At 42.1% G+C, this 13827-nt stretch overlaps 1 protein-coding gene across 2 annotated transcripts; it reads right to left on the bottom strand.

Annotated features, from left to right (window-relative positions):
- Positions 1–5380: 5380 nt before the first annotated feature.
- On the bottom strand, positions 5381–13741 carry MEIG1 (meiosis/spermiogenesis associated 1). 2 transcript variants are annotated; one of them, XM_039723791.1, is made up of 4 exons: positions 13673–13741; positions 11466–11598; positions 9501–9663; positions 5381–7486 (listed from the first exon to the last, which is right to left on the bottom strand). In XM_039723791.1, the coding sequence occupies exons 2-4, from the start codon at positions 11567–11569 to the stop codon at positions 7358–7360; spliced, it is 396 nt and encodes a 131-aa protein (XP_039579725.1). In that variant the 5' UTR covers positions 11570–11598; positions 13673–13741; the 3' UTR covers positions 5381–7357. The 2 variants fall into 2 exon arrangements, with proteins under 2 accessions (XP_039579725.1, XP_039579726.1); XM_039723792.1 differs by lacking the exon at positions 13673–13741 and having other exon boundaries at positions 9501–9674; positions 11466–11595.
- Between the last annotated feature and the right edge of the window lie 86 nt (positions 13742–13827).

Genomic DNA, 13827 nt, shown 5'->3' with positions numbered 1-13827 from the left:
GCATTGGTACTGATCTTCAAGAAGGAAAAAGCTACTTTGAATAGCAAAAGGACACAAAGCAGCAGTACCACCTCCTGATTTTGCAGGATTTCCATCTTGTCATTTAAGCTTTCCACAGTGGGGTGAACAGAAAAGAAAATTATGCACCTATTTGTCCTTCCTTAGTATGTGCATATGCTCCCCTTTGGCACTACCACAGCCTTGGAATGCAGGGGTTTGTGATTCTCTGCAGAGAGGTGAGATGAAAAACCTTCTTTGCCCGCAGCAAGCATGCTTTGAGAGGTTATCCCACCAGCAGCGAGGGTCTGTGCCATCTTCCCAAGACACCTCAAGGCTACCTGCCAGCCTTGCACATTCAGGAGAAGGAGATTTTCTTCCCAAAATTCAGTGTTCCTGAGGTACATGCTCCATTAAATGATGGCTAGCCAGAGGCTGACTAAAACATCTGCCTGAAATCCAGACTGCTGCCTCTTGTGCTGAAATGTTTCCAGCTGGCACTGCCCCAGCCACAGGTTTTTGTTTTTTCTCCTCCATGGGCATGTGCAATTCAAAACCTGCAGTGGCTACAGCCTCTGAATTGAAAAGCAAGTCATGCAAATCCTATTGGCACCAGGGAGCTGTTATCTTACTACAGTTTATGGATTTCATGGAGTCTGAGGAATGAGGGCTCCATCCCAAGTGAGAGGTGTGAACTCTCTTTTGGGGGTCTCACACAGCACGAGTCACTGCTTATAGTCAGGTAACTCTGGGCTGAGACTGATGGCAGTGTTTGGAAACTGTGTTAGTCCTCAGGCAGTAAATTAATGTTCCAGAAACAAAACCTCTGCCTGCTCAGTATCTGTCTTACAGCTCTGTATCCACCTTGTCTGTATCATACAAGATGTGTCTGATCAGTGAAGCAGAGTGGAAAATACTTATTAACCTCTATTGACAGAGGCCCAGTGTAACCACTTCATTAATTTATCCCTGATTAGAGTCTGTTTATCCAGTCCAGTATCATTCCCTTTTAAGTCCTGGTTCATGTTGACTCTCCATCAGTCCTCTGGCACCTCTCCAGTGTTCCAAAGTTTGTTAAGATCTAAAATTAGTGAAATGAGAGTACTGAGCTGCTGATCTTAAGAATGGAAGTGTACATGACCCCAGACTTCTGAACTTAAAGTGTTTGTATTTAGCAGGTGATGTTTCACATCCTCCTCAGCTACAGATTGTAAATTATTTCATCTGGTATAGATAGATCCTACTACCTTGCTCTGATATAGTAAAGCAGGAATTATGAACATTTGGTGTGATGTTTTTCCCATCTAATGAATATAAATGGTAAGATTGTAAATAACAGAGAAACTATTCCTAAGTTAAGATTCCCAGTGATATTTTAATGTCTTCTTACTGTCTAAACATACTTAAGTTTTTATATTTCTGTTTCTGTTGCCTTGCATTCTCAATAATCTGTTTGCAATATACATTCTATGGCAATGAATATCTCTTCTGAACTCCTCCTTCAGATCTATCTCTCTGTCATCTATCTATCTTCTCTGTTGAAATATTGCTCTGGTCTGACAAGATATTAATCCACTGACGTTTAAATAAATCTCTGTCTTTATGGTTGCACGTGTAGTAATGTTTCTCATTTGCTGAGGCCAAAGTTGTGAGTGATAGGCTACCAAAGAGATATTTCATGTTTCTAATTAGCATCTCCTCCAAACAGTGATCTTTCAGCCCTGGTCCACAGACCTACTCCTTTTTGATGGGTCCAGTGTAGGGAAGAAGGGTCCAGAAGGACTGTGACTCAAGTTCCTTCTGAACAAGATGGACATGTATCTCAGGGAGGTTAGGATAGGAGTTGGCACCTTGTAACCACCACGGAGCAAGAGCTTCACTGTCTGTAGCTTTGGGAAACCAGAGCCATGGAAAGAAGCTGCTCTGCAGGGACATGGGGCTCTCTTCTCCAGAAACACTGCCCAACACATCCCTGTGTTACGTGTGCCTGGCTCCAGCCCATCTCCCAGGCACAGCATCCAAGCACTTTTCTCCTCACGCTCGCAGCCCACCTGCTGGATCCTCCTCACTCACATCCCAGCCCTGGCTGGAACATCATGTACTTGGCACAGGATGCTCCCCAGGACAGCACAGCAGACATCCTCTAGACACCCTGGGCAAACATGAAGAGCCTGCCATATATCCAGGCCCCCTGCTTTTTGCTCCATCCCCCAAGCAGCTGGCAGCAGTTTATCCACCCGAGCAGGACAGCTCCCACTTGGATGAGGTATTTGGGTGCTCCTGCCAAGGCAGGAGGAACATCTGCAGCGAGGAGCTGGGACCACATCCTACTTCCCCAACCAGCAAGAGCTGCCAGCAGGGGAGGAGGTTTCTGTGAGCACGAGATTGCTGGCAAAATGCTGATGCATCTGTGTGCTTGACTCTTTAACCTGCTCGTCCTTCCCTGAACCCGTCCCCTTCTTCCCTCCCTTCCCTTTCCCCCTCCTCCTCCTCCTTCTGGGCATTCCCTTCCCGTACCTCCCCGGGCTCGGGTGCACGGGTGCCTCCCCACCATCCTCAGAGCACCGCCAAGCGCCTGCCTCGGGAGCTGCCACAGGACGTGTGAAACTGCAGAGCATCTGCTCCAGTAAATTGTCTGGTTACTCCGTATCACAGGAATAACAAATAACGAGGAAAACAGTGATTTAAACACACAGGCACACAACCATTAATGAGCAGGGGATTAGAGAGACAGTAAGGGAAGCCAGAACTTGCCAGGCACTGGCTGATGGGCCATTAAAGGAGCTACTCTGGCTTTGGAGAGGATCTGCCTCAATATTGTATCTGATAAGATGGAGAAAACACGGTTAGTGTGAAATTAGAGGTGTATGTGAGGGAGCTTGGGGGACTGAACAAAACTTACTACAGGATGTTTACAGAAATGAGCAAAGACACAGGAAGGGAAGGATCAGGGTGGAACAAGTATGGGAAGATGACAAGGAAGGAGGCTGGAGGGATCAGACGTGACAGCAAATGTTTGGGCAGGACAATCACCTGGCTGGGCCCTGGCCTTGATCCATGCAGTCTGGCCTGCCTTCTTATTAAATCCCATCCTTGATTTCCTTTGCTGTGTGCCAGGCCCCGGAAAAGACTCAAGGTCTGAGCCAGGGCTGGTTGATGGAGCCAGGACAGAGGACACTAGACAGGCTTTTCAAGGGATCCATGAGTGTGGAGTGCCTGTGAAGGCAGAGAATATGGGAGGGTATTGAGGGGAAAAAAGAGCCACAAAAGCAACAAGCAGCAAAGATACTCTATCTCAACACTGAAAGATGTAAATACACTGGCAGAACAAAGCATCCATAAAAATGATTATGTTTGTTCAAAGTTACATTGCAGTAATTTTTTGGGTGCCACCCTGGAACTCTGCTGTCAGTAGACATTCCCCAGTCACCATCCCAAATGCTGTTTGTGAGGGTGCTGTGCTTCGGACTTGAATTAAATGCCAAGTCTCAGTTGCAACAAGAAAGAAATTGTGGGGTTTTTAAAGTAGTTACAGTTGCTAAGAGGTGTTCAGCACAGCTGTTTGTGAGGGTGCTGTGCTTCGGACTTGAATTAAATGCCAAGTCTCAACTGCAACAAGAAAGAAATTGTGGGTTTTTTTAAAGTAATTACAGTTGCTAAGAGGTGTTCAGCACAAGCAGGTTACTGAGAAAGCAGGTCCAATGAATAAGATAAATTCAGCGGAACTGAAGTACCAGGAGAGAAGCTGCAAGGAGCATAGGGGAACTCCATTCCAGCTGCTTTCAGGCAGCCCTCGTTTGTATCGACAATGTGAGGAAAAGCAGCACCAACAACTGCTGAGCTAGAAAGTTGTTTTTAATGAGTTTGAGGCCAACCATTTTCAACACTTTGAAACAAGGGAACTATGCTTGAAAACCAAAAGGTTGAGGTTCAGCTGTCCTCAGAGATGGAAAAACAACTGTCCATTCAGGTACCTAAGTGAAAATCAAAACAACTCTACCATCCTTCTGCGTGGAGCTTTGAGCTGCTGTGACTGCAATGCAGTCAAACAACCATGGTAGCACTGTCAGAAAACACTGTTCCAAAATGGATTCCACTAAAGCCTGAAAAGCAGAGCACAGCAGCCTGGAACACCCCAGGTTGCACTCTTGTCATTTCATGTCTAGCAGGCAAAACACAAAGCCTGAAGAGTAGGTCTTGGAACTTTGTTTTACCTACTCTTGTGAGCTTCTACAGGCACAGAAAGGATTTATTATTCTTGTACAAAGCTATGAAGGGAATTAAAATTAGACCAAGTAGATCAGGCTTAGGCAGCTGCAAGCTAACAGAGCCTTGCCACCAGCCATTCCTTGAGCTGCTGCAAATGCCACTGAGAGCATTACAGTATTCCCTGATAAGAGAAATACCAACAGATAAGTACCTGGGAAAGTATTTTTTACATAATTACTTTTTACTAAGACTCAAATCAGAAAAATAGCACATATTGTCATCTCTGGGCAATAAAACTTGAAATATGTGCTTTATCTCTTTAAAATTCAGTAAAAGAGTTTGTATAATGATGTTCAGAAATCATTTATGTTGATAAGTGCTATTGTGTCACCTTTAAATGAAGCACAGCTTCCCCAGATCGCTTACTTCTGATACTCCTTCATAACTAAGCTTAAGAGACAAGTGAGCTCACAGCTCTTCACCTGCTTAAAACTGAGGTAGGGATATTTCAGTTAAGAAATATTTCAGATATTTCTTTTATCAGATGTATCAGATAAGAGAAAACAGAGTTCTTTTGACAGCTCTTCCGAGTGAAAGATACATCCAGCACACAGGCAGCAGAGGAAACCTTGTTGGTGCTCAAGCATCAGCTTCATGCTCAGCCAGCACAGCTGAATGCCAAAGCCTGGTCAGGAGGAACTTTGGCAGGCTGGAGGAGTGGTCACATCATCTTAAGTTTAGCACAAACTGGATGTCAAAGGACAATTATAACTAAAACCAACACTGTTAGTACAAAACCTGTTGTTTCACTAATGAACTGAGAGAATTCCCAGATTCACCAGTTTTGAGTTGATGAAGGCCATCTCTGTAAACTGGTCTTACTAATTACAAGGCTTATCTTTCATCCTGTGAATCTTTTAAATATCACAGTGACATTCAATCTTTTTTACATTGACAGTGCTGAAAAATGTAAGCAATATCTAGGTAACTCACTCTCTCAAAGTGGGAAGGATCTGTCAACTCATATAAAGTGGAACATGAATTTAAAGTGAAATATCCATGGACTGCATGAAATGCACACTCATGGTTTTAAAATACAGACAGAAGCATCCAGCAACATTGCAAAAATATTGAGGAGTAGCTAGGTAAAATGAGAGAATGCCAGAATAATCTCTTATATTGTTTCAACTTCTAAACATTTTTCTTGAGGAAAAAAAATTCACATTAAATCCTAAAAAGTTATCTGCAGTTTTAATTCCTGTTCTCAAATGCCCAACTATGTCTTTTTTATACACTAAGAAAACGGCTGTACCAAATGTTCTCACTTCTTCTATGTGTGCTGTTAGCAATAATTTCTGACAATAAATTTGAGCTGGCTATACACCACATCTATTTTTTGTGAAATTCTTTAAAGGCCACTGGAATATTTTGTTTTTAGGAACCTATAAAGTTAACAAAGTGAGATCCACTAAACTAAAATGATAAAATAGATGGGTTATCTGGTAATTGCTCTGTTTCCACTATTTAACTGCAAAGTATGTAAAAAGTCGTGACTTTAAAAAGTATATCCAGAGCATTCCAAGCATAAAAGAAATCATAATGAAAGGCTGAAATGACATTCATTGCAGCAATGCTTTATTTCTCTACATTTCAGTAACTCTCTATATGCCATTAAAACCTTCTGGGAATATAAGTTTCATAGTTGCCTCAGAGTATCTTTCAGTCCCTTCCCTAACAGAGCTCATACAAATTTAAGCTAAAACTTTCCAAGTGGTCTAAATAAGATGAGATCATCAGCAATCATTGTCAATGAAGCCTTTTAAATATAAACTCATACTAGTTATTTTGACTAGGAGCTGTAAGTCTTCTATTTCTCATCTTGAGTCTGCTTCCATTGTAGGCTCAAATAAATGAATATCCATAAGATAGGTGGCCAAATGTACACTGCTAACTCCTGCCTAAATGTAAGTTTAGATACCCTTGGTCAACAGTCTAGAGATAGGAAATATCAATAACAAATTTTTTGTAACTACCTCAAACACACCCAGTGGTTTACACAACAAGTCTGTTCTGTTGGTCAATTATCAAGAGTTTTGGCATCTCAAAATATTTTAATTAAATCCCCTCATGAGTGAAGGTAAGTACAGTCCCTCATCTTCATTGAGTATCTCAGAAGCCCAGATATGGGCAGCTGCTGCAGAGCTGATGTCACAGCAGCACATTCAAAGAAAACATTACATAGCTGCACTTAAAATAAATTAATTGTGCCCACAAGAGCTTCTCTCTATTCAGAACAGAGGCTGTCCAAATGACAGGATCAGGTGTGGATGTTGATAATGTGACATTTCAAGTTAGATGAGATGAATTCTGCCCAGAAATCCCACATATCATCTGTGTATGTCACTTTCCCCTAAATATTACTGAGTATGGATTTCATGTTCTTCCTGGAGTTTTATACTCCATGTTCCCAACACCTGTGAATTCACAATCCACCTCTGCAAGAAGGAATATGCTGCTAAGTCAATTAATACTTCCTCTTTGAGTAATTAATACTGGCACCTGACAAAAATACTTTGGGGATAAACAAAAAGACATTTATGTTGTGATTCCTTCTATCACAATAACCAGTCTTTATATCTGCAGCTCAGCACTGGCCATTGTTACTTGATTGTTCAGCATCTTTCACTTAAATTCTTTGCTTGTTTTTCTTGCTCTGCTCCAAGGAAATGTCAGTCAGTGCCCTGGCCTCACTTTGGCCCTTTGGAGTCTCATAACCTTTAGCTGCCCTAAGAGACTGTGGCTGACATTAACCAGTGTCAACTAGATTCTATTGTTTGGAATGAAGATTGATGCTGGTACTTAAAATGGATGTTATACAGTTAATTGAAATATATGATACCCATTTACCAGCTTTTTAGCTTTATGTCAAAGCATTTGTAACCAGGAAAATGAGGAGTAATAAGACTTTTAGTTATAGGAAGGAAAAAGTAAAGTTTCTATGTTTATAGGTCAGGCTTCTCTTCATTTCCAGCACTCCCCTTTCTATCTAAGCATGAGATGGATCTTTAGGCAAGCCAGATTACACAGTCCATTTACTTACAGGTCTTAAGAAACAATTTATATAAACAAACCAACCAGAACAGTAACAGCACTAATACACATAAATTTTGACTTTACGGACATCTTTGTCTTCGCATTCCCTTTGCCTATTGTAATAATAGAATGTATTGTCCCTTCTCTGGAGTTTCTTAACAAATCCAGTTTCTGGCCAGCACTCTACCTACAAGTAGAACAGAAAGGATATAAAATCACCTGAACATGCTCATATTAAATGATGTTTGTGCAGGACATTGCAAGGAATATAGGGTATACTTCCATAGGAAACCCTCATTTGCATCTAAATACTACTTTTCTATTTACTTGCTGAACTTTTAAAAACAGATTGAGAACAAGATGACAGAAACCAGTTTTCAGGTTTAGTATAAAGTTATGTGATCTGAAAAGCCTAGAAATATTTAACAGAATATTTAACAGGCTTATTTTAAATTGGACAAGTCAAAGTTTTTATAACTCCTTGTTTAGGAATATAATATTGCTGCTGCTCAGTTATTCAGTAATCTGAGAGGCTGCAAGTGTCTGCTTTTGTAAGACTGACATATATTTAAAGATTTATTTCAGATCCTTCTGTTTAATATGCAAATGCTGAAGCCTTTAATTTAAAGGGTGATGCTGAGTTTATGTGGGACTGTATCAGTCTCAAAGACAGTAGGATCAGTCCCACATAAACTCAGCATCACCCTGGTGCTCTTCACTCTTTCATAGTGCAAAGCTTTAATTTAAAGGCTTCAGCATTTGCATATTCAACAGCTTTATAGCTTTAGTAGCTCTTTCAGCTTGGGCATCTATGACTGCTTTTGATTAAACTAAACCTTAAAAATCAGGTAATAAGCATCTTATTTCTCTTCCAGGCAGAGCTGACAATGGGATGTCAAACTAGAGCCTTCTCTAATTGGAGAGCCCCAGAAGTGGTTTCATCACTTACCTTATGACTTCAGGCATACAGCTGTGTTATGTGCATTGTCTGTCTAAACATAACAGCCTTAAGATTCATTCCACCTACATTATAATTGCATCTTTAGTAACAACAATACGGACTAAACAAGACATTTCAGAGTATGTAAGTTCAAAGAGAAACACTGCCAGGCCCTGGCATGCTGGAACTGAATGCACACTCACATTACAATTAGTCAGTGGTATTCTTTAACTTTCATCAGGGTTTAACTGCCAGGGGCTGTGCCCTGTCATAAATCTTGAACACACAGATCCTACCACAATAATTACATTATTTCCTTCTGCAGTTACGGAAAATTATACCACAGCCTTTGTAGTGATATCAGAGTCCACGACAAAATAATAAACTGTATCTTATTATGCACATCAAAATGTTTTGCTGTGTTTTGAGTTAACTGGATGGGGAGTGAGTTTCTTGGAACTTTCTGTTCTTTCTTATGTGCACAGGAGGTCAGCATATTTTAAAAGTGTGTTCTTCATACTGTATTTGCTGCTTTGGAAGATAAATTACAGAGATATAATAAAAATTATATATTGCTTGCTGTATTAACCTGTTGGTTACTGTTTTGAATCCAGAGTAGCCACTGGATATTTGGCCACTACTCAGTAGCTCATTTGATGTGCTGGGGAGCATCACTAACAACTGCAGTGAGCAGAGGCACAAGTCCTTGGTGTTGACAAGAGCCTGTGTCACAACTGCCTTTAGTACAGCTCAAATATTTCCATTGTGGACATCATTTTGATAGAGGCCAAGCTCTGAGTGTGCACAAAGCCTGACTGTGCTACCACACAATCCAACTGCCAACTGAAGCAGCAGCAATGACACAGGACTGACTCCATGGACAATCAACAAGTTTCCTATCAAGTCTATTGACAGACTAATGGGGAAGCTTCAGAAAGCTCAATTTGAGATGTTTCTTTCCTGAAAACTGAATGATTCTTTTGGAGATCAGCTACATCTGTTCAAAGAGATCTGTGATGCTTCTAAATGCATCAGAGATGGGGAACAAAACACAGGCTGGGTAGTATTTCTGCTTCACTTCTGTGAAATGAGTTATTCTACACAGTTAACAACAGCTCAAGAATTCAAGTCAGACCTGTGAGGAAAAACATTGTATCAGAACTTAAATGAAAGGAAATAAGCAGCACCTCCATTTTTATTTAATCATTTTACATGAAACAGAAGTTCAAAGTAGTAACTCTTACAAAGTTCTAAATCTTACCTCATCAACTTGTTTTACTTGTTTATATTCCACCTCATCTCTGTATCCAGCTTGCTGAAATCTGTATAAGTTCTCTACATCATTTGACCATATTTTGGCACGATGCACAGATTTTGGTTTGATGTCAGCTTTTGTCATGACTTTAGAAACTTCAGGCATCTTCCTGAAATTAGACTTAAAAAAATTAAATAGAGAAGACAGAAGCAAGTGATTCTCTTGGGGACATAGACTAATGGATAGAACAAAATTTTAAAACAAAGGAATTACAGAGCTCAAAGTCTGAGGTTAAAAAAGGAAAAAGTTATAAGCAGTTGGAATCAAATTAAAAGCACTACTTGATGTCAAACCCAACTCATCTGTACTTCCATATATATCTTGACTCAACCCCCCTAAAATGTAATTGTGCATATTGATGAATTAAAAAAATACTAAATGCAGTATTTTTGAATTTCCCATCGCTGCAGTTGCTGTCCCCTTGGGGCAGGCAGGCAGATTTCCAGATTTTTCTTTCTTGCTCCAAAGTGGCACCAAACTGGGAACCACAGCATGAAGATCTGGGCTGTTACTGAAGAACAGCAAACACTCAGGATGGGAGAGGAGGGGAAAGGAGAAATGCACAGTCAGTGACATGGCCACAGTGCCAGTGACAGAGATGAGGTGTTCAGAGATAAACTGGATAAGGAGACAAGGCCCACAGCCTGCCAGAATTCACCCTTTTCTACCTTTGCCCAAGCAAACAGACTGCCACTGACTTCCTCCTCACACAAAACCCCTTTGTTCAGTCTGCTGAGATGCAGCAAACAGGTTAATCAGCTGCTAAACCTGAGAAGAGCAGAACTGGGACAAGCTGAAAGTCAAACTGAAAAGAAAATTAATTAAATAGATAAATTTAAAAAAAACCCAAACAAACTAAAAACAACAGCAACAAAAAAGCAATAAAAAGGCAGACAGTGGATATTCACCAGGGATGGATCTGAACTGCATAAATAATTTGACTTCTGAATTTCATTGCATTTGCTTTCCTAAGCCTATCTTATTTTGCTGCTCAAATAGAACTTTTGTTGCTTCTGCCAGCAAAACACACCCATCACTACCATGCCTAGCAGGTATGATCAGAGATGAGTCCTTTCCCAGTTTTGAAATGTCACCAAGCTTCAGCTTCATAACTAGGAAAGCATCTCCAAGGAATGAAAACTTCTGGATTTTACAGTGAGAGGATGAATAGTTTCCTTCCCTGTGGGTACCATGCTGCCTCCAAACCTTGCCCAATTTCTTTACTTGGCAAGTTCCTATATCAACAGAGAGCTTGAAAAGGTGAATGCTGAAATCATATCAAATGCAAAATGTCACTAGTCTTTTAGAAAAGCAGAAATTGGAAGAAAAAAAGCTTGCACCACATGATAAAAATATTTGGGAAAAATATATCACGAATTATTGTTACCACAATGTGGAACTAGCAGCAAGAAGTCTGCACCTGTTTGTATGAGAGCCAGCAGGAGACAAAGAAAGGGCCTTTTATCTCTTACTGATTATGTTTATTAGAGATCAATAAAAATATGTGAAAGAGTATTTTTCTGGCAGCAATAAACCATTTCTTGCAGTTCAGTATTCCAAGCATTCTTTTACCAGGCACTGCAGCATTTTGCAATTGAAAACAGCCATTTACTAAACTAAAAAAGTCATTTTCCCACCTCGTTATGAAGTATCAAATACAAACTAACAGGATAAGCACAGATCCTTATTCTAAATTAAGGGTAGTAAGTAGGGTAAGTTTGTTCCTCCTGTGCTGCAAAGGGCTCTTTTGTAGCCACCACAGGACTTTTCAAGCTCTGTATTTTTTATCAGTGTTTGATGAGGACTGTTGTCAGTCAATATTGACTTTAGACAGTCAATACGACTAGCAATAATATTAGATCCTAATAAATGCTCAGCCATAATGAAATTAAGTGTCTTGTGATAACTTACATGTCGTTAGTGTTAAGTATTTCTTTACTGGATGTGCTGGATTCACCTAATGAAGGTTTTTCTTCAAGACATGTGGGTAGGTCTGGCACTTCTTGAGTCACCATTAATTCACAGTGCCTGTCCACAGGCGTTCCTGCCCAAAAAATAAAGATCATATATTGAAAGTTCCAGCTTAGTGACTTCATATAATGAAAGGATCCCGTTATGGGGCTGCTATTTAAAAATTGTACTCTGTGTCTATTGTGTGTCCAAGTTCCAGGCACAGAGCTGTTTTCATTGTACCAGAGCAGGGCACAGCTGTACTCCAGCCAGAAATTCAGGGAAGAGATGAAGGACAACAGACAGACAAAGGCAAATACAGAAGACAAGAGAATGGTAAGGAAATATTCAGTTTAATTTTAACGTTTTCATTTAAGGGGAATTTTTGAACAGTGAAGTGGACTTTGCTAAGATGACAATGTTTGCCAGATCCTGATTTAGGGTAAACAGTGAGTGCTTTGGCCTTGGGAACACATTTTTTCATGTTAAAAAAATCATAACAGAGTTACTGTGGAATTCTAACTAGCCTGGGCTCGCTGATGGTGGTTTCCTGGACAGTTACACAAACTGTAAGGGTTTGTGGAAGGAGAGTGTCTGATCCCTTAGGGCATCTGCCCAGGGACCACCTTCACTGCAACATGGGGTCACAGGAAAGGCAGAAAGACATTAAACAACACATGGTGACTCAAACCTGAGCAGCAAATGAGGAGAGTGAGGATGAGAACCACACCTGTGGCATGTGAAGGGTGTGAGAATGTTAATTCCATCAAGGTTATCTGATCAGGGACCTTGTCAGTTGGGAAATTTGGGAAAAAGGGGGAAACAAACAAAATATGCAGAGATAGGGACCTGACAAAACAAATACTGATTAACAAACCTCAACTCCAGCACTAACAGATGGGATATCAAGAAACAACAGGAATGCCACCCAGGGAGCCCAACCTGGACTTTGTACTGCCAGGACTTAACCAGGGGAACCCAGACTTGGAGAGGTGTGGGAGTCCACAGAACTGTGTAGATCTGTGAGCAATGTGCAGGAGCAGGGAGAAACAGAGATGGGAATAGACAGAAAGGAGTATAAAATAAGCCTGTCCTGTGTAAAACAGGACCAGTATTAAACGCCCAGCTAAGCCCCACACCTGATCACCACAGACTGTCCTACTCTTTTGTATCTTCTTAAACCTTGACTGTCTCTCTGCACAAACTCTGTTCCACATGTGTGTGTGCTGCAAGGACAAACTGCCAGCTTCTGATGAGATCTGTGTATGAGTCAACACTGGTGCCAGCTCTGGGAATCAGGCTGGGGCTGTGAGCACCTATGATAACTGGAATAGCTGGGGGTACTAAGTTTCCAGCCACTGGAGCAGGAACAGGGTGTGTCCTGAAAAATTAGCTACTGGGGGGTGGCTGTCATGAGTGAGGGGCTCCGTGTCAGCAGGTGCAGCAGGACTGTGGGTCCCAGCCTGTGTTCCTGGTGCTGGGGAGGAGTGGTGTCTGTGCCTTCACCCATTTAGGGTGTGCACCCACATTCACCAGCAAACTAAAGCTGAAGAGCAGGGGCACCTTGGCTCCAGGCCAGGGTATCAAGCAGGACAGGGGGCCCTGCTGCATCCTCAGCCCCAACAAGGAGCAGCATGTCCCCAGGCAGGAGAGGCCCTGGGCACAGCAGTGGGAGGAGATGGCTGTGCTGCCTACATCACTCACCCCAAGCCAGCAAACTCAGGACCTGCTTGGGGTCTCTCAGCCAGTAAGGGATTTCACAGGGTGTCAAGGGGTTGGAAAGGCCCTTAAAGACCATTTCGTTCCAACCCCCTGCCATGAGCAGGGACACCTTCCATTAGATCAGGCTGGTCAAAGCCCCAGCCAAGCAGGCCTTGAACTGTCCCAGGGCTGGGGCAGAAAACCTCGCTGGGAAACCTGTCCCAGTGCCTCACCGCCCACACTGTAAAAAAAAAAAAAAAAAAAAAAAAAAAATTCTTCCTAACATCTAATCTAAGTTCCCCTCTTTCCAGTGGCTTCTACCTACTCTACCCGGCAGCTCCTTGTACATTCCGAGGTGCTCAGCCAGACGTCCCGGCCTGCGCCCGCAACTGCGCTGCGACCCTAACTTCACCCTGCTCCCACCGCTCTGGCCACAACCCGCCCACCCAGCCCTTAAGGCGGCCCACCTCGGCTCAGGGGAGGCAAAACGGGGACTCTTCCCAGACGGGGCGAAGCGGCGGCCGCGGCGCGATGGCGGCGCCCCTAAAAAAAAAAAACGGCCGGCCCCTCACGGCCGGCCCCTCACGACGCCAGCGGTCGCCAGGCAACCGCCCGCCTTGGC

This window comes from Passer montanus, unplaced genomic scaffold (genome assembly GCF_014805655.1).
Source record: "Passer montanus isolate IOZ18808 unplaced genomic scaffold, ASM1480565v1 scaffold50, whole genome shotgun sequence".
NCBI lineage: Eukaryota > Metazoa > Chordata > Aves > Passeriformes > Passeridae > Passer > Passer montanus.
Note: the sequence above shows the minus strand (reverse complement) of the source record. Positions and strands in the feature narration are given on the sequence as shown.